This window comes from Bombina bombina, chromosome 11, assembly GCF_027579735.1.
Source record: "Bombina bombina isolate aBomBom1 chromosome 11, aBomBom1.pri, whole genome shotgun sequence".
Lineage (NCBI taxonomy): Eukaryota > Metazoa > Chordata > Amphibia > Anura > Bombinatoridae > Bombina > Bombina bombina.
This window is the reverse complement of record NC_069509.1, coordinates 178,417,373-178,438,916: the sequence shown is the minus strand read 5'-3', so window position 1 is coordinate 178,438,916 and position 21,544 is coordinate 178,417,373. Positions and strand designations below refer to the sequence as shown.

The window sequence follows — 21,544 nt, the reverse complement described above, 5'->3', positions numbered from 1 at the left end:
CCGATATTATTTTACAAAAAATACCCAGATTAAATGATTCCTCAAGGCTAAATATGTGTAAATATGATCGATTTAGCCCAGAAAATGTCTACAGTCTTAATAAGCCCTTGTGAAGCCCTTATTTACTGTGTGAATAAAAATGGCTTACCGGATCCCATAGGGAAAATGACAGCTTCCAGCATTACATCGTCTTGTTAGAATGTGTCATACCTCAAGCAGCAAAAGACTGCTCACTGTTCCCCCAACTGAAGTTAATTCCTCTCAACAGTCCTGTGTGGAACAGCCATGGATTTTAGTAACGGTTGCTAAAATCATTTTCCTCATACAAACAGAAATCTTCATCTCTTTTCTGTTTCAGAGTAAATAGTACATACCAGCACTATTTTAAAATAACAAACTCTTGATTGAATAATAAAAACTACAGTTAAACACTAAAAAACTCTAAGCCATCTCCGTGGAGATGTTGCCTGTACAACGGCAAAGAGAATGACTGGGGTAGGCGGAGCCTAGGAGGGATCATGTGACCAGCTTTGCTGGGCTCTTTGCCATTTCCTGTTGGGGAAGAGAATATCCCACAAGTAAGGATGACGCCGTGGACCGGACACACCTATGTTGGAGAAAAACATTCAGCTAAGCTCTTGATTTGCAAAACCGTGAAAATTGTGTTAAAATAAGAGTCTTACAAGCTTATTAATCATTCTCTTAATATCATTAGCTGCAACAGTATTCATACATTTTAGTAGCAATATTGATCTTATGGGGTAGAGTATCGCAAGCTTGTTTGCTGCAAACCTGTCTAAAAAATTCTTCTCTCTCTCTACAATAAAACAAAACACTTTTTGGCAAACATAACTCAGAGGTAATAGAGATAAAACAGGTCATGCGGGAGCAGAGAACAGCATTGCAAAATAATTTACTTGTGTAATGATCCTGCCCACTCGCCATGAAGATGGGTTACCTAGTTGGGAACTTTATCCGTCGGTCTAATGATAAATTGGTGATAAGCAACAATAACAAAAATATGGTATATTGTGCTTTTGCAATATTAAATATGGAGAACAAATGTGCCTCACAATTTGCAATGTGAACCTTGTCCTTTTGCAAATTGATACATCTAGCCTTAATTGTAACAGGCGCTGCAGCAAACCCAGACTAGGCACTTTCGTAAAAAAAAGTCTCATCAGGAAGTATATCCCTATTGGCTCCCACTTAGTGGTATGGGTGAAGAAAGTCTTTGATGCTGTAATAGCGTTCCCCATGGCATGTCCTGAGGTTGAAGCTGCCTTCAAAGCTCCATAGACAAAATGGTAAATACCAAAAAAAGTCAATTGGAAGCTACATAACATTTATATATAAACAGCAGTATAAAACCTCAAGCAGTAAGGTTCAACAGGAATATAATTTGCCCCTTACCACTTTACCCTGCTGTAATAATGTAAGTTGTTTTATATGTTTTATCCCGGAGCCGGAGGATTTTTTTCGGCATTTAATGATAAATTGGGACCGTAGTTTACTGTTCCTTTAAATATGGTGCCCCTTTTAAACTTACAAATTTATTTCAAATGTTAGACCCAGAAAGCATATTAATAAGACAGCCATACACTTTATAGGAGCCGATAAGGGTGACTATGTACATATGTGCGTAGGAACCAGTCTTAAATGCTAAGAACTGTGGCTCCTGGGATATGTTGGAGCTCTGACACACTATATCTGTGCTACCGTACCGCTGACAACCTCCTGCATGCACAGGAAGGAAGGAAGATTGAGATCTGATGCCACCTGTTAGTTTGAGGAAATTAAGTGTATGTTTGTTATTATTTATACAAACACTAAACCAAATCTTTAGTGACAAACAATGAAGAATATGAGATGAGTCATATGTTTATTTATGCACAATAATAAAGTAGGAGGCAACGTATTAAGGAAAGGGGGGGGGGGGTTCAAAGAAGAGTCAAAAGGACAGTTGTGGTGAAACTGTCTGTTACAAAATATTGTACCTTTTTTTTTTAAAGCGATGCCAAAGCAATTTGTAAAATTTAGAATGCAGACCTGTTGCATTGTGGTGTTTAAAGGGCTAAACAGTGCTCCTTTAGTAAAACAAATCTGCTAAATAAAACTAAACATAAAAAGAAACAGATTGTGTAAAATAGCAGCAAACTACTTACATGTATATTGCAAAATGAGCACTTAAGGGGACACTGAACCCAAATTTTTTCTTTCAGGATTCAAAAGCAGGAATGTGATGCATAGGAGCCAGACCATTTTTGGTTGAGAACCTGGGTCATGCTTGCTTATTGGTGGGTAGATGTAAGCTTCCAATATGCAAGCGCTATCCATGGTGCTGAACCTAAAATGGGCTGGCTGCTAAGATTTACATTCCTGCTTTTGAAATAAAGATAGCAAGAGAACGAAGAAAATTTAATAGGAGTAAATTAGAAAGTTGCTTAAAATGGTATGCTCTATCTGAACCTTGAATGAAAAAAATTGGGTTCAGTGTCCCTTTAAGAGCTGACATGTTGGCAACTTAGGTTGCAATTTTCCTCGTCTGTGCATGGAAAAATCGGACTCCCTGTTTATCTAGTATTCACTTAATAGTAAAGCAGCTCATATTACTCTAGAAGATTTATGACATCAAGCTAGATAACCCTTCCTGTATAGACCCCAGCCTCCTTGTAGGGCTGTGACAGGAGGTATTAAACACTGCACAAATGAAGTTATAAAAAAAAGAAATAAAAAAGGTAAAATCCACTTAAAATGATGAATAATAGATCTTGCAATAATTTCTGTTAAGCATAAGCTCCTGCATAGTGCTTTTAAACTACAACAATGAAACAGACTGTTTCATATTCCTTTAATTGCCGATATATGAAAAAATATTTTTAGTGTAAAAATTCAAAGAACAGTATACAGGTAAGCAGTGGATAAGATTGTATTGTATTCATAGCACATAAAGGAAATCCTTTTACATTGGGAGATGCTTTCGTCTGCTGCCTTGTATGCATAACTTTTCTGTAGCCAATACTGAAGTATTAGCTGTTTGTGTCCTATACTAAAAATGCTATTTCAATGACAAAATAAAGGAGCTATTTGTAATTTTGGGGCGCTATACAAATAATAATACTTAATAATAATATTTGAATATACTCCAGCGGGTAACATGGATCATTGGAACACATTATAGGGGAGGAACTTTTACATTACACTGTCCCTTTAATCTGTACGTGCTCAGAACTATCCCAGACTCAGGCTCTGTAACAAATGATATGCTAAAACATCACACAGAAATAAAGATATTCCGTCTGCAAAAGAAAAATCTAATAGCAGAATGACATTTTCATCTTATGTGATCATTTTGAGAAAACATAATTCGCTGCCTCCACATCCGTAAAAATAATGCAAAGACTGTGTATGAGTCAGAGGCGCCTGAGGGCTTTATGCACCTAGGCAATAAATATACAGACAATATCTTATCTTGCTATCGGTAAAATAAATGCAAAAAAATATCCAATCTGCTCTTGTCTCGTTTGTTGTCTTTTTCACGACAGAATATAGAGGTAGGCTTCGGTGTGTGCACGTCTATGGGGCAAATGTGCTTGTAACAATATTTGTAACAATGTTTTGCATATAGTGCTCAAGGCACGCGCACGCTCCTAAGCCCCTCAGATCGGAATCATGAAAATGTGATTTTGTCTTCCTTGCCCATTTAAGATTTTTTTCATGTACATAAAATGCAATTAGATACCGCTGTGCACTGAGGGGATGGAGCGCTTTTTTTAATGATATAACTGCCGCAGTTGCTTTATTGGGCCTATACGAAAAACTAGAAATAAATATATAATATAAACAGATACATTTATGTGATATAGTTCCCAGCATGGAAACGATTTAGAGTAGTAAAACTCTGTAGTTTATACTAGGGATGGCCAGATGCCGGCCCGGCCCTCCACATATGCGGCTCTGGCTAAAAATGTGCGCCATTGTTTTTGTGGTCTCGGGAAAAAAGCGTAATTACACATTTTTGCTTTGGCGCCTTCTGATTTATATCTGTCCTTAAAGGGACATAATTGTCATAAAAATGACATGCTTTAATTTGTTAGAACGTCATTTTAAGACAATCGACTGCACTACTGTAGGTTTAACCCCTGCAAAGCATTGTTGGTCCAGAGCGGAAACTGACACTGATCCAATCAGCCGCAGTAGTCATACATCTGAGTTGTTAAACATAAAGCAGTGCTGGGCACTTTAATTGGCTAAAAGTGAAAAAAAGATATCAGAAACATACTCAAGACTTTTCAAGGAATACATTTCTGGCTCAGAACCCTGGGTAGCGCATGCTAATTGGTGGCTACAGTTATCTACCAATCAGCAAGCGCTACCCAATTGCTGAAATAAAAATGGGCCAGCTCCTAAGATTACATTCCTGCTTTTTTCAAATAAAGATACCAAGAGAACGAAGAAAAATTAATAGGAGTAAATTACAATTTACTTAAAATTGCTGCTCTATCAGAATCATGAAAGAAAAAAATTGGGTTTCATATCCATTTAAAGCATTTCAGTATTTATTTATTTACCTGCCCCCAGGGTACTTCAAAATGACTCGCCAACAATCCGGACCAGAGAATCACTGTCCAGGAGCAACCGGAGTTACTGCTTGCTGCTTCTCAGCCAGAAGGAAGTGTGCATCTGAGTGTGTTAAATTAAGCCCCGCCCATCATGGCCGATGTTCGAGTAGGCCTAAACAACCGCATGGAGAAGCGGTTTTAAGCAAACTAAGGGGAACATATAACACCCCAAACAACATATCCAGAACAGCCACACCGGTTATTCAGTGCAAACAAAAAAATGATCAACAGCTTCTGCCTCTCCTAGTGTCTTATGCAATGCCCATTATATGATTGTGTCAACAGAAAATAAAACATAGGTCTCCAGTAACACCCCTCTGTTAACAGGTCTACTGCTTACCCCATTCCCTTACAGGGAAATAAATGCCAGCCAGTTCTGATATATTGTCTCCTCAGAAAAAAAGGGCTGCACATACCTCAATGCTGCTTGTACAATGAAACCGTTCTCCACACTGAAGATGTCTCTTGTGTTACCTTCAGAAGTCTTGTGGGAACTAACATGGATCTTAAAAAACTTCTTGATTGAAGAAACTAAAACTAACACCTCACTTTACCTCTTCCTAGTATAACACAGGCAAAGAGAATGACTGGGGGTGGAGGGAAAGGGAGGAGCTATATATACAGCTCTGCTGTGGTGCTCTTTGCCACTTCCTGTAAGCAGGAGGATAATATCCCACAAGTAAGGATGAAATTCGTGGACTCGTATCTTGTAGAAGAAAAGGTTTCCAATTGGAACCAGATTCTTTGGGGGAAGGATTGGCTTTCTGTTCCTTAGTCTGTCGAAAATAACAAAAACAATTAGAAGCTTTAGATTTACCCTTAGATCTTTTATCTTGAGGTAAAAAAAACTCCCTTCCCCCAGTGACAGTTGAAATAATTGAATCCAACTGAGAACCAAATAAATTGTTACCTTGGAAAGAAAGAGATTGTAATCTCGACTTAGATACCATGTCGGCATTCCAATATTTGAGCCACAAAGCTCTTCTAGCTAAAATAGCTAAAGACATATATTTAACATCAATATTGATGATATCAAAAATAGCATCACAGATAAAATGATTAGCATGTTGAAGCAAGCGAACAATGCTAGACAAATCAGGATCTGTTTCCTGTTGCGCTAAGCTTTCCAACCAAAAAGTTGATGCAGCTGCAACATCAGATATGGATATAGCAGGCATAAAAATGTAGCCAGAAAATAAATAAGCTTTCCTTAGATTCAAGTTTCCTATCTAAAGGGTCCTTAAAAGAAGTACTATCTTCCATAGGAATAGTAGTACGTTTGGCAAGAGTATAAATAGCCCCATCAACCTTGGGGATTTTCCCCCAAAAATCCAACCTAACTGCTGGCAAAGGATACACCTTTTAAACCAAGAAAAATGAATAAAAGAAGAACCAGGCCTATTCCATTTCTTTGAAATCATATCATAAATAGCATCAGGAACTGGAAAAACCCCTGGAGTAACCACAGGAGGTTTATAAACAGAATTTAAACGTTTACAAGTTTTCGTATCAAGAGGACTAGTTTCCTCAATATCCAAAGTAATCAACACTTCTTTTAACAAGGAACGAATATATTTCATCTTAAAGAGATAAGTAGATGTGTCGGTGTCAATATCTGAAGTAGGATCTTCTGAACCAGATAGATCCTCATCAGGAGGAGGATAATTCAGTATGTTGTCGGTCATTTGAAATTTTATCAACTTTATGAGAAGTTTTAAAAGACCTTTTACGTTTATTATAATGCGGAATAGCAGACAAAGTCTTCTGAATCCCATCAGCAATAAAATCTTTTATATTCAAAGGGATATCATGTACATTAGATGTTGAAGGAACAACAGGCATTGTACTAGTACTGATGGATACATTCTCTGCATGTAAAAGCTTATGACAACTGTTACATACTACAGCTCGAGATATAATCTCCGCTAACTTACAACAGATACACTTAGCTTTGGTAGAACTGTTATCAGGCAGCAGGGTTCCAACAGTGGTTTCTGAGACCAGATCAGATTGAGACATCTTGCAAATGCAACAGAAAAAACAACATATAAAACAAAATGATCAATTTCCTTATATGGCAGTTTCAGGAATGGGAAAAAAATGCAAACAGCATAGCCCTCTGAGCATAAAAAGAGGCAAGAGGCATATAGGAAGTGGGGTTTAAATAAATAATAAAAAAACATTCAGAAATGACGCAACTTGCGTCACGGCAGACGCAACCTTGTGCAAGGAAATCTGGCGTCAACTAAGACGCCGGAAATGAAAAATTGCGCCAACAAACGTACCTTTGCGCCAAAAAATTCTCACGCCAAAAAGGACGCAATAAATATCAGCATTTTGCGACCTCGAGAGCCTAATTTTGCCTGCGAAAATTAATGAAAAAGCAGTCAAATTTGAAGAAACGACTATACCCTAGGTAAGAAAAAATAACTTCCTAAATAGGTTTCCCAATTTTTAAACTGATAGTCTACAAAAGGTAATATACATTCATCGACTCATGGCAAATATAAGTACAATACATATATTTAAAACTTTATATTAATACATAAAGTGCCAAACCATAGCTGAGAGTGTCTTAAGTAATGAAAACATACTTACCGAAAGACACCCCATCCACATATAGCAGATAGCCAAACCAGTACTGAAACAGTATCAGTAAAGGTAATGGAATATGAGAGTATATCGTCTATCTATAAAAAAAAGCAGGTAGGAGATGAATCTCTATGACCGATAACCATAGAATCAATAGGTGATACTCCCTTCACATCCCTCTGACATTCACTGTACTCTGAGAGGAATCGGGCTTCAAAATGCTGAGAAGCGCGTATCAACGAAGAAAATCAACACAAACTTACTTCACCACCTCCATAGGAGGCAAAGTTTGTATAACTGAATTGTGGGTGTGGTGAGGGGTGTATTTATTGGCATTTTGAGGTTTGGGAAACTTTGCCCCTCCTGGTAGGATTGTATATCCAATACGTCACTAGCTCATGGACTCTTGCCAATTACATTAAAGAAATGTTCTTAATGCATTAACACGTTTTATTCAAACACAGCTAGTGTAGACTGGTTACTGGTATATACACAGCTGAATCCAGTAAGGGTCAGATATTTTACAGGTTAGGCTTGTGAAGTCTGCAGTGTGCACTTCCAATTCTCAGAACTTGAAAAACTCACATTTTTCAGAGTTAAAAATACAGGAAAATTGAAAACATTAAATAATTAAAGTATATTACAAAATTAGTTTTTTACTACACATTTTATATTATGAAGTCTAACGGTATCATGCCACATATAAGCTAGCCTGCACAATCTCCTAGAAACAAGGAAAAACACTGGATATACATTACAGCATGGTTCAGTCAAGCACAACAGATCTCTATAGAACTGACTTCCCTTAGGGCACCTGTGTAAGAGATACAGGTCAGGTTTACCGCGTCACTAGTGGATCAGCTGCACCACCATCACAATGTTTGTAAAGGTCACAATGTCTGACGCTGGTGTTTTTCTCATGATTAGAATTGTTGGATATTTTGTGGCTGGGATGTTGTTTGCATAAGATCAGACAGATCTACTCAATGTGCTGTCTCCTCAGTGGTGGGAGCTAAAGGGAACCGTCCGATAGGGATAATCGCATCACATGCAAGTATAGTTTTCTCTTTATACACACAATAAATGGAAATAAAACTGCATATTAGGGAGAGACTTTGTTAATGGACATATTTATAACAATATCTCAAGGCAAAAATGTATTTCCCATAAGTGCAAATCTGATTTAGTGGTCACTGCCCATTTTTGCACTGCTCTTATAAGGATCTGACCTTTTATCCAAAATCACATATCTACCTGCTTCCATTGTCAGTAAATTATATTTTTCTGTAAACATAAATAGATAAAAGTTCTAGCTTGTTAGTCTATATTTTATCCGTAGAAATGAAATTTAAAGGGACAGTCTACTTGAATTTTTTTATTGTTTGAAAAGATAGGTAATCCCTTTATAACCGATTCCCCAGTTTTGCACAGCCAACACGGTTACATTAATACACTTTCTACCTCTGTGTTTACCTTGTATCTAAGCCACTGCTGAATGCCCCCTTATCTCAAAGCTTTTGACAGACTTGCATTTTAGCCAATCAGTGCTAAATAACAAATAACTCTACGGGAGTGAGCACAATGGTATCTATATGGCACACATGGAAACTCTCAAAATGCACTGAGATAAGAGGCAGTCTTCAAGGGCTTAGAAATTAGCATATGAGCCTACCTAGGTTTAGCTTTCAACAAAAAATACCAAAAGAACAAAGACAATTTCATGATAAAAGTAAAATGGAAAGTTGTTTAAAATAGAATCATAAAAGTTTATTTTTTTACTAGACTTTTCCTTTAATGCCCTGTGGCAGCACACTATCTGTAGACTGTTAAGTTTACATTTATATACATAAAAAAAAGGTATAATACATGAAAAAATGAGTTTAAAAATGTGACACAGCTACCCTTTTACAGTACTATTATTAAAACAGTTATCTAGGTCAGTTTTACTCAGCATTGTCTGGGGATAGGAGCGCTATCTGCTAATAAGTGCACATTAAGTTTTTTACAACAAATAAAAAGTTTACTTTTTTTGCGAGACTCCATATAGACAAAAAAGGAGGTGCCAGAGTCCACGCCAAACATTAAAAGCATGACGTTTATTGGTGCCAGTAGCCCATGGTAAAACAGATCAGCACAAACTGGACAGGATCTGACGCATTTCGGCATATGTTGTCATAATCATAGATCTTAATGGCATACATATGAGATGAAGTATTTAAAAGGCCCACAAGAAGCGGATTGGCTGTATGATTAACTCTTTGAATGCTAAACACTTTCCCACCTGGGTGCTAAGCTGATTTAATTTTTTTTTTTATTTTGTGATTTTTATTTATTTTTACTTTTTTTATATTTTTTTCCAGATCCCCAAGACTTACACCATTGGATAGGTTAGGGGTGAGATACAGGCTTCTAAGCAGCAAGCCCCCTTTCCCTATACTTTGTATTGACAAATTGTTAATAAAGTTGCGCGGTGGCGTCATCACGTCATTGCGCGTTATGTCACCGCGCAAAACGTGATGCCCCAGGGATGCCTGTCACTCTACAGGCACGATCGCCGGGGTAGTAGCAGGTGGGAGCCCCCAGATCTCCCTCAAGGTGGGAGAGTGCCAGTGACTGCTATGAGTCGTCATTAGCACCAGAGTGGGAAACTCTGTGACGGCTCAGAGCCAATATCAGCATTACTTAGTGTGTAAACAGGGGGACAAATAGTAAATACTTAAATATACACCTATAAAAACACATATACATACATACATATATATATATATATATACACACACACACATATAAATACATCTGTACACACATAAATATATATATATATACACATACATATTTAGACATGTGTATGTATGTATCTGTATGTTAAAGCCCTTTGTCTGCCTTTTATTTTTCTTCTAACAACTTTTTTGTGCAATAATTTTTTTCGGTAATTTTTTCGATAGTGTTATTATCAGTGTAACTGTAATTTTAAATGTATTTTTGATGTGTTTTGTTTCGAAAAACAGTTAACTAGAGCTCCAAGGTTGCGCTACCTCAATGTTCTTTAATTCAATTGCGCTCAAGCAATTGCCTTTACTTTCAACTTGTGATACGCGCACTACATCCAACAGCCAACAATGAACCGGATATCGCTTGCAGGTAACTGTTAGCGCACCACTAGTAATCTGGTCCATTCTTGTTAACAAGGAAGTTACACACTACTTAAAAAAATCCATAGACTAGATTGTTAATGTCCTAAAGAAATAGTAAGGGTTAATAAAAGAGCATATTACAAGTGATTAAGGGAGCAATATCATCACCGTTATCCAGCACAGAGCTCACTATTAACTAACCTCGTCCAGGAGTGGCTGATGCTCAGCTAATGGGTTGAAGGGTAAGAACAGGAAGAGAGCAGGTCCTTTCTTTAGCTCGTTGTTCAGCAGAAGACTTTTGCCTCCATGAGGCCTCAACCAGGGGAGCAAGGTTTCCCGGTTGTCTAGAGCCCACTTACAAATGCCCACAGCAGTAAAGTTCATTTCTTCCTCTGGATAGACCTGTTGACAATAATAAGATTTATCGAGCAGTGTCTAGATGTGCATATTTTTGAAAGAACATTTAATAAAACATCCATGGCCCAGATAAGCCGCTTCATCCTTTACGAGTATAAAAATGGAAAAAAAAGTCTTAGTTCCAAACCGCACATAATACGGTAATGCAGACACAATCTGTAAAAACAAATATATAGAAATGTGCTAATTATCCCTTAGGAATTAAAATGATCTGACCTTAGGTTCATTGTTTTTACAATTAATAATTTGTGCTGGGCAATTCTAACCTTTATGTGCACTCTCAAGGGTTGCAAAATGCTTTTTTAGGACCCTTAGCAAAAGTTTAAGAGTCGAGAAGAAGTGGACAAACTGTGGTCTGTAATAAAATACAAGAAACCTGTTTTTTAGGAGCATTTAAATAAATAAAGACAAACACTTTTAGCTAAACCAGAAAGGGCGACACAGTGAAAATATTTAAGGTTACCATTCAACCAGTGCTACGGAATTTTGCGGAGCTATACAAAAACATGTTAATAATAATAAATAATGATATCCCCTAATGGATAGATGCCCATTGTGGTATTAAAGGGACAGCCTGTTCCAGAATTTTTATTATTTAAAAAGTTAGATAATCCCTTTATTTACCATTCCCCAGTTTTGCATAACCAACACTGTTATATTAATATACTTTTTACCTCTGTGATTACCTTGTATCTAAGCCTCTGCAGACTCCCCCCTTATCTCAGTTCTTTTGACAGACTTGCATTTTAGCCAATCAGTGCTGACTCATAAATAACGCCATGGGAATAAGCACACTGTTGTTAATATGGCACACATAAAATAACACCCTCTAGCTGTGAAAAACTGTCAAATGCATACAGCTGACAGGCGGCCTTCAAGGGCTTATAAATTAGCATATGAGCCTACCTAGGTTTAGCTTTCAATGAAGAATACCTATAAAACAAGGCAAATTTAATGATAAAAGTAAATTGGAAAGCTGTTCAAAATTGCATGCCCTATCTGAATCATGAAAGTTAAAAGGGACATAAAACAAGTTGAGATCTGTGCATATCTTAAAAGGGCTAATTAATAAAAAATAGTTTGCATTAAAAAATTGTTCAAAAATTGCTGGCAAGTATTTTAAAATAATTTTCAAAAATAAGCTAAATTAATTACATAGCTAAGCTGCCTGGAGTAGCTAACTCCACCCCTCTTATCAGTGTTTAGACACAGGCATTGTATTTCTACTGAGTTCACAGCTTCTAGGCTGCTCCAGCAGATAAACACTGTGCACTTTTGTATTCTACCAAAGCAGCACTAAACATAGATATCGCCATAAAAGGAATCGTGTGGGGGGAGTTAGAGCTGTACAATTAACAAGGGTTAATGGTGAGGCACTGCAGTATAAATTTGCAGGTAAAGTAATTAAAGTACATATTATTATATGTTGTCTCTATCCCAACTTGTTTTGAATAGACTGTCCCATTAACCATCACTTCAAAGCACAGCAGGGGTCTTGCAAGTCACAGTCTCACAAAAAACGTAGCTTTGTGATAGTTTGAAAACCAACCTAAACAAAAGGCAGACGTAAGTATGTTTAGCCCATGATATCTACATTTTATCTTCATACAACAAACATTTCTATAAGGAGGAGGATCAGGACATTAAACTTACTAAAGAAGAATTGAGGTTTCTGTGCAAGTAAACACTTCCTGGGCTGGTGAGTGAGATTTCTTTTGCAAGTTTTCCATCAGTGATTACTCCGAAGCGGATTGTTGCCAAGTAATCTGCAGACAAAACATAAGACACTACTTTTATCACACATAGTGAATGGTCCTTAAAGGGATGTAAACACCCAAATCTTTCTTATATGATCCATATAGAATACGCAATTTTACACAACTTTTTAATTAACTTCTATTATCGAATTTTCTTTCTTCTCTTGGTATCTTTTGTAGAAAAAAAGTTTGCACATTTCTGGAGCACTATAAGGCAGCCATTTTACAAGAGTGTTATACATTAGCAAGAGCACCAGATAACAGCACTATTACCTGTCATGTAGTGCTACAGATACTACCTAGGTATCTCTATAACACAATATTATACATTAGCAAGAGCACTAGATAACAGCACTATTACCTGTCATGTAGTGCTACAGATACTACCTAGGTATCTCTATAACACACAATATTATACATTAGCAAGAGCACTAGATAACAGCACTATTACCTGTCATGTAGTGCTACAGATACTACCTAGGTATCTCTATAACACACAATATTATACATTAGCAGGAGCACTAGATAACAGCACTATTACCTGTCATGTAGTGCTACAGATACTACCTAGGTATCTCTATAACACATAATATTATACATTAGCAAGAGCACTAGATAACAGCACTATTACCTGTCATGTAGTGCTACAGATACTACCTAGGTATCTCTATAACACACAATATTATACATTAGCAAGAGCACTAGAGGGCAGCACTATTAGTTGTCATGTAGTGCTACGGATGCTACCTAGGTATCTCTATAACACAATATTAGTCATTAGCAAGAGCACTAGATCACAGCACTATTACCTGTCATGTAGTGCTACAGATACTACCTAGGTATCTCTATAACACAATATTATACATTAGCAAGAGCACTAGATAACAGCACTATTACCTGTCATGTAGTGCTACAGATACTACCTAGGTATCTTTATAACACACAATATTATACATTAGCAAGAGCACTAGATAACAGCACTATTACCTGACATGTAGTGCTACAGATACTACCTAGGTATCTCTATAACACACAATATTATACATTAGCAAGAGCACTAGATCACAGCACTTTACCTGTCATGTAGTGCTACAGATGCTACCTAGGTATCCCTATAACACATAATATTATACATTAGCAGGAGCACTAGATAACAGCACTATTACCTGTCATGTAGTGCTACAGATACTACCTAGGTATCTTTATAACACACAATATTATACATTAGCAAGAGCACTAGATCACAGCACTATTACCTGTCATGTAGTGCTACAGATACTACCTAGGTATCTCTATAACCCATAATATTATACCTTAGCAAGAACACTAGATAACAGCGCTATTACCTGTCATGTAGTGCTACAGATGCTACCTAGGTATCTCTATAACACATAATATTATACATTAGCAAGAGCACTAGATAACAGCACTATTACCTGTCATGTAGTACTACAGATACTACCTAGGTATCTCTATAACCCATAATATTATACATTAGCAAGAACACTAGATAACAGCGCTATTACCTGTCATGTAGTGCTACAGATGCTACCTAGGTATCTCTATAACACACAATATTATACATTAGCAAGAGCACTAGATAACAGCACTATTACCTGTCATGTAGTGCTACATATACTACCTAGGTATCTCTATAACACAATAGTATACATTAGCAAGAGCACTAGATAACAGCACTATTACCTGTCATGTAGTGCTACAGATGCTACCTAGGTATCTCTATAACACACAATATTATACATTAGCAAGAGCACTAGATAACAGCACTATTACCTGTCATGTAGTGCTACAGATACTACCCAGGTATCTCTATAACACAATATTATACATTAGCAAGAGCACTAGATAACAGTACTATTACCTGTCATGTAGTGCTACAGATACTACCTAGGTATCTCTATAACACACAATATTATACATTAGCAAGAGCACTAGATAACAGCACTATTACCTGTCATGTAGTACTACAGATAATACCTAGGTATCTCTATAACACACAATATTATACATTAGCAAGAGCACTAGATAACAGTACTATTACCTGTCATGTAGTGCTACAGATACTACCTAGGTATCTCTATAACACACAATATTATACATTAGCAAGAGCACTAGATAACAGCACTATTACCTGTCATGTAGTACTACAGATAATACCTAGGTATCTCTATAACACACAATATTATACATTAGCAAGAGCACTAGATAACAGTACTATTACCTGTCATGTAGTGCTACAGATACTACCTAGGTATCTCTATAACACACAATATTATACATTAGCAAGAGCACTAGATAACAGCACTATTACCTGTCATGTAGTGCTACAGATACTACCTAGGTATCTCTATAACACACAATATTATACATTAGCAAGAGCACTAGATAACAGCACTATTACCTGTCATGTAGTGCTACAGATACTACCTAGGTATCTCTATAACACAATATTATACATTAGAAAGAGCACTAGCTAACAGCACTATTACCTGTCATGTAGTGCTATAGATACTACCTAGGTATCTCTATAACACAATATTATACATTAGCAAGAGCACTAGATAACAGCACTATTACCTGTCATGTAGTGCTACAGATACTACCTAGGTATCTCTATAACACACAATATTATACATTAGCAAGAGCACTAGATAACAGCACTATTACCTGTCATGTAGTGCTACAGATACTACCTAGGTATCTCTATAACACAATATTATACATTAGCAAGATCACTAGATAACAGCACTGTTACCTGTCATGTAGTGCTACAGATACTACCTAGGTATCTCTATAACACAATATTATACATTAGCAAGAGCACTAGTTAACAGCACTATTACCTGTCATGTAGTGCTACAGATACTACCTAGGTATCTATAACACAATATTATACATTAGCAAGAGCACTAGATAACAGCACTATTACCTGTCATGAAATGCTACAGATACTACCTAGGTATCTCTATAACACACAATATTATACATTAGCAAGAGCACTAGATAACAGCACTGTTACCTGTCATGTAGTGCTACAGATACTACCTAGGTATCTCTATAACACAATATTATACATTAGCAAGAGCACTAGATAACAGCACTATTACCTGTCATGTAGTGCTACAGATACTACCTAGGTATCTCTATAACATAATATTATACATTAGCAAGAGCACTAGATAACAGCACTATTACATGTCATGTAGTTATACAGATATTACCTAGGTAGCTCTATAACACAATATTATACATTAGCAAGAGCATTAGATAACAGCACTATTACCTATCATGTAGTGCTACAGATACTACCTAGGTATCTCTATAACACAATATTATACATTAGCAAGAGCACTGGATAACAGCACTATTACCTGTCATGTAGTGCTACAGATACTACCTAGGTATCTCTATAACACATAATATTATACATTAGAAAGAGCACTAGATAACAGCACTATTACCTGTCATGTAGTGCTACAGATACTACCTAGGTATCTCTATAACACAATATTATACATTAGCAAGAGCACTAGATAATAGCACTATTACCTGTCATGTAGTGCTACAGATACTACCTAGGTATCTCTATAACACACAATATTATACATTAGCAAGAGCACTAGATAACAGCACTATTACCTGTCATGTAGTGCTACAGATACTACCTAGGTATCTCTATAACACAATATTATACATTAGCAAGAGCACTAGATAACAGCACTATTACCTGTCCTGTAGTGATACAGATTCCTACCTAGGTATCTCTATAACACAATATTATACATTAGCAAGAGCACTAGATAACAGCACTATTACCTGTCATGTAGTGCTACAGATACTACCTAGGTATCTCTATAACACAATATTATACATTAGCAAGAGCACTAGATAACAGCACTATTACCTGTCCTGTAGTGCTACAGATTCCTACCTAGGTATCTCTATAACACACAATATTATACATTAGCAAGAGCACTAGATAACAGCACTATTACCTGTCATGTAGTGCTACATATTCCTACCTAGGTATCTCTATAACACACAATATTATACAATAGCAAGATCACTAGCTAACAGCACTATTTCCTGTCATGTAGTGCTACAGATGCTACCTAGGTATCTCTATAACACATATTATACATTAGCAAGAGCACTAGATAGCAGCACTATTACCTGACATGTAGTGCTACAGATACTACCTAGGTATCTCTATAACACAATATTATACATTAGCAAGAGCACTAGATAACAGCACTATTACCTGTCATGTAGTGCTACAGATACTACCTAGGTATCTCTATAACACATAATATTATACATTAGCAAGAGCACTAGATATCAGCACTATTACCTGTCATGTAGTGCTACAGATACTACCTAGGTATGTCTATAACACAATATTATACATTAGCAAGAGCACTAGATAACAGCACTATTACCTGTCATGTAGTGCTACAGATACTACCTAGGTATCTCTATAACACACAATACTATACATTAGCAAGAGCACTGGATAACAGCACTATTACCTGTCATGTAGTACTACAGATGCTACCTAGGTATCTCTATAACACAATATTATACATTAGCAAGAGCACTAAATAACAGCACTATTACCGGTCATGTAGTGCTACAGATACTACCTAGGTATGTCTATAACACAATATTATACATTAGCAAGAGCACTAGATAACAGCACTATTATCTGTCATGTAGTGCTACAGATACTACCTAGGTATCTCTATTACATACATAACAGCACTATTACCTGTCATGTAGTGCTACAGATGCTACATAGGTATCTCTTTAACATACAATATTATACATTAGCAAGAGCACTAAATAACAGCACTATTACCGGTCATGTAGTGCTACAGATACTACCTAGGTATGTCTATAACACAATATTATACATTAGCAAGAGCACTAGATAACAGCACTATTATCTTGTCATGTAGTGCTACAGATACTACCTAGGTATCTCTATTACATACATAACAGCACTATTACCTGTCATGTAGTGCTACAGATGCTACATAGGTATCTCTTTAACATACAATATTATACATTAGCAAGAGCACTAGATAACAGCACTATTACCTGTCATGTAGTGCTACATATACTACCTAGGTATCTCTATAACACATAATATTATACATTAGCAAGAGCACTAGATAACAGCACTATTACCTGTCATGTAGTGCTACAGATACTACCTAGGTATCTCTATAACCCAATATTATACATTAGCAAGAGCACTAGATAACAGCACTATTACCTGTCATGTAGTGCTACAGATACTACCTAGGTATCTCTATAACACACAATATTATACATTAGCAAGAGCACTAGATAACAGCACTATTACCTGTCATGTAGTGCTACAGATGTTACCTAGGTATCTCTATAACACAATATTATACATTAGCAAGATCACTAGATAACAGCACTATTACCTGTCATGTAGTGCTACAGATACTACCTAGGTATCTCTATTACACAATATTATACATTAGCAAGAGCACTAGATAACAGCACTATTACCTGTCATGTAGTGCTACAGATACTACCTAGGTATCTCTATAACACACAGTATTATACATTAGCAAGAGCACTAGATAACAGCACTATTACCTGTCATGTAGTGCTACAGATACTACCTTGGTATCTCTATAACACACAATATTATACATTAGCAAGAGCACTAGATTACAGCACTATTACCTGTCATGTAGTGCTACAGATACTACCTAGGTATCTCTATAACACACAATATTATACATTAGCAAGAGCACTAGAGGGCAGCACTATTACCTGTCATGTAGTGCTGCAGATGCTACCTAGTTATCTCTATAACACAATATTATACATTAGCAAGAGCACTAGATAACAGCACTATTACCTGTCATGTAGTGCTACATATACTACCTAGGTATCTCTATAACACAATATTATACATTAGCAAGATCACTAGATAACAGCACTATTACCTGTCATGTAGTGCTACAGATACTCCCTAGGTATCTCTATAACACACAATATTATATATTAGCAAGAGCACTAGATAACAGCACTATTACCTGTCATGTAGTGCTACAGATACTACCTAGGTATCTCTATAACACACAATATTATACATTAGCAAGAGCATTAGATAACAGCACTATTACCTGTCATGTAGTGCTACAGATACTACCTAGGTATCTCTATAACACACAATATTATACATTAGCAAGAGCACTAGATAACAGCACTATTACCTGTCATGTAGTGCTACAGTTGCTACCTAGGTATCTCTATAACACACAATATTATACATTAGCAAGAGCACTAGATAACAGCACTATTACCAGTCATGTAGTGCTACAGATACTACCTAGGTATCTCTATAACACAATATTATACATTAGCAAGAGCACTAGATAACAGCACTATTACCTGTCATGTAGTGCTACAGATACTACCTAGGTATCTCTATAACACAATATTATACATTAGCAAGAGCACTAGATAACAGCACTATTACCTGTCATGTAGTGCTACAGATACTACCTAGGTATCTCTATAACACACAATATTATACATTACCAAGAGCACTAGATAACAGCACTATTACCTGTCATGTAGTGCTACAGATACTACCTAGGTATCTCTATAACACACAATATTATACATTAGCAAGATCACTAGATAACAGCACTATTACCTGTCATGTAGTGCTACAGATACTACCTAGGTATCTCTATAACACACAATATTATACATTAGCAAGATCACTAGATAACAGCACTATTACCTGTCATGTAGTGCTACAGATGCTACCTAGGTATCTCTATAACACATAATATTATACATTAGCAAGAGCACTAGATAACAGCACTATTACCTGTCATGTAGTGCTACAGATGCTACCTAGGTATCTCTATAACACATTATACATTAGCAAGAGCACTAGATAACAGCACTATTACCTGTCATATAGTGCTACAGATGCTACCTAGGTATCTCTATAACACATTATACATTAGCAAGAGCACTAGATAACAGCACTATTACCTGTCATGTAGCGCTACAGATGCTACCTAGGTATCTCTATAACACACAATATTATACATTAGCAAGAGCACTAGATAACAGCACTATTACCTGTCATGTAGTGCTACAGATACTACCTAGGTATCTCTATAACACATATTATACATTAGCAAGAGCACTAAATAACAGCACTATTGCCTGTCATGTAATGCTACAGATACTACCTAGGTATCTCTATAACACACAATATTATACATTAGCAAGAGCACTAGATAACAGCACTATTACCTGTCATGTAGTGCTACAGATGCTACCTAGGTATCTCTATAACACACAATATTATACATTAGCAAGAGCACTAGATAACAGCACTATTACCTGTCATGTAGTGCTACAGATACTACCTAGGTATCTCTATAACACAATATTATACATTAGCAAGAGCACTAGAGGGCAGCACTATTACCTGTCATTTAGTGCTACATATACTACCTAGGTATCTCTTCAAAACAGAATGTCTTGGGAACGAAGCAAATTTGATAATAGAAGTAAATTGGAAACTTTTTTTAAAAATCGTATGCGTTGTCTGAATCACAAAAGAGAAGGTTTGGGTTTTATATCCCTTTCAAAAGACTTGAAATGCCTACACTGTAAGCTTGGGTACTTAATTTGGTTTGTTTAATTAACTTTTTAACCATGAATAAGTGTCAATTTATTTACTCATCTACCCATGTACTATGGAACAATAATGATAATACATCAGGGCTCAAAATTTCCAGTTCTAACCTACTAGCCAGGCCAAAATGTCACTCGCCACTTCGATCCCATCCACTATGCACCCACTACTCCACCCTTTGCATACATTTAGCTATTGTAAAATCCCTTATGGTGCAGTCATTTTTATTTTATACCATAACAAATTAAATAATGCCACTGCGAGAGTGTAGAAAGATAGTGTTGACAGTCATGGAAGGTCATAGCAAACCTCCTCTCTCAACTCTTTCTCCACTCCCTCCTCTCTTCAATCTCTCTTTTTACCCTCTCCTTTCTCGCTCAAGCAATATCTTCTCTTTACACTCTCTCTCCCCTCTCTCATATCTCCTTTTCCCCCCCACCCTTTCTTAAGTCTATTTTCTTTTCCACTTTCACTTTTCCTCTCCAAACTCTCACTCTCGCTGCACTTGTTTATCCTTTTTAGAAGTCTAAGCACTACTGGGGTCTCTACAGCCATAGAGTAATAACATTTCTTTGCCCTTTCATGGATTTAAAATATCCCCTTAGATAATATTTTTAGCACATAGCCAAAAATGTGTGTTTGTGAGAGATTGTGAGAGTACTTTGTGAAAATATATGTGTTAACTTTGCTACTTACAATACGCCACAAAGCTTTGGATAGTGAGTGAATGTTGATTCAACATTTACTCACTATCTTTCACTCGCCATTGTTAAATTTTCACTCACTAATGGCTAGTGGGCGAGTGGAAATTTTGAGCCCTGTAATACATTATAATGATAAAAATAATAATACACTAGACCAGGGGTGCCAAAGGAATACAGACAACATTTTGGACCAGTTATTGTTCCTTAATCATGATTAACAACAATGGCTGGAATTATATTTGATTTTTTTGGCATTTTGGATGTGGCAGATCCTTATTTCCGTGCCTATAAAGATATATAGTCGGTGCTGTATTCCAAATTTATATTTATTGATTTTGCAGAGAAACAAGAAAATCAAGACAACAATGTGATGAACTTTACTATCAGCCTGAATACAATTATCCTTTTGGACACAGCCTGCTATGTTGGGCAAGAAAGGAGGAGACAATCACTTAGATATAAAAAAGATGCAGATGACCAAAGACGCGTGAACTACGACCATCCACAGTTCAAAATCACTGGTGTGACAGAACTACTAGTGCTTCGCCCAGCGTGCTTTATGTTGCAGGAAACTTTACAGTCTTGT

General features: G+C 36.5%; 1 protein-coding gene across 1 annotated transcript in view; it reads right to left on the bottom strand.

Moving 5' to 3' along the window:
• TXNDC11 (thioredoxin domain containing 11) overlaps positions 1-21,544 on the bottom strand; it is a 106,275-nt gene that overhangs the window by 31,598 nt on the left and 53,133 nt on the right. Inside the window, exons 6-7 of the mRNA XM_053694791.1 lie at positions 12,419-12,531; positions 10,550-10,750 (exon numbers count right to left, since the gene is read on the bottom strand). Coding sequence (XP_053550766.1) covers positions 10,550-10,750; positions 12,419-12,531 — 314 coding nt within the window. The remainder of the gene's footprint in view (positions 1-10,549; positions 10,751-12,418; positions 12,532-21,544) is intronic.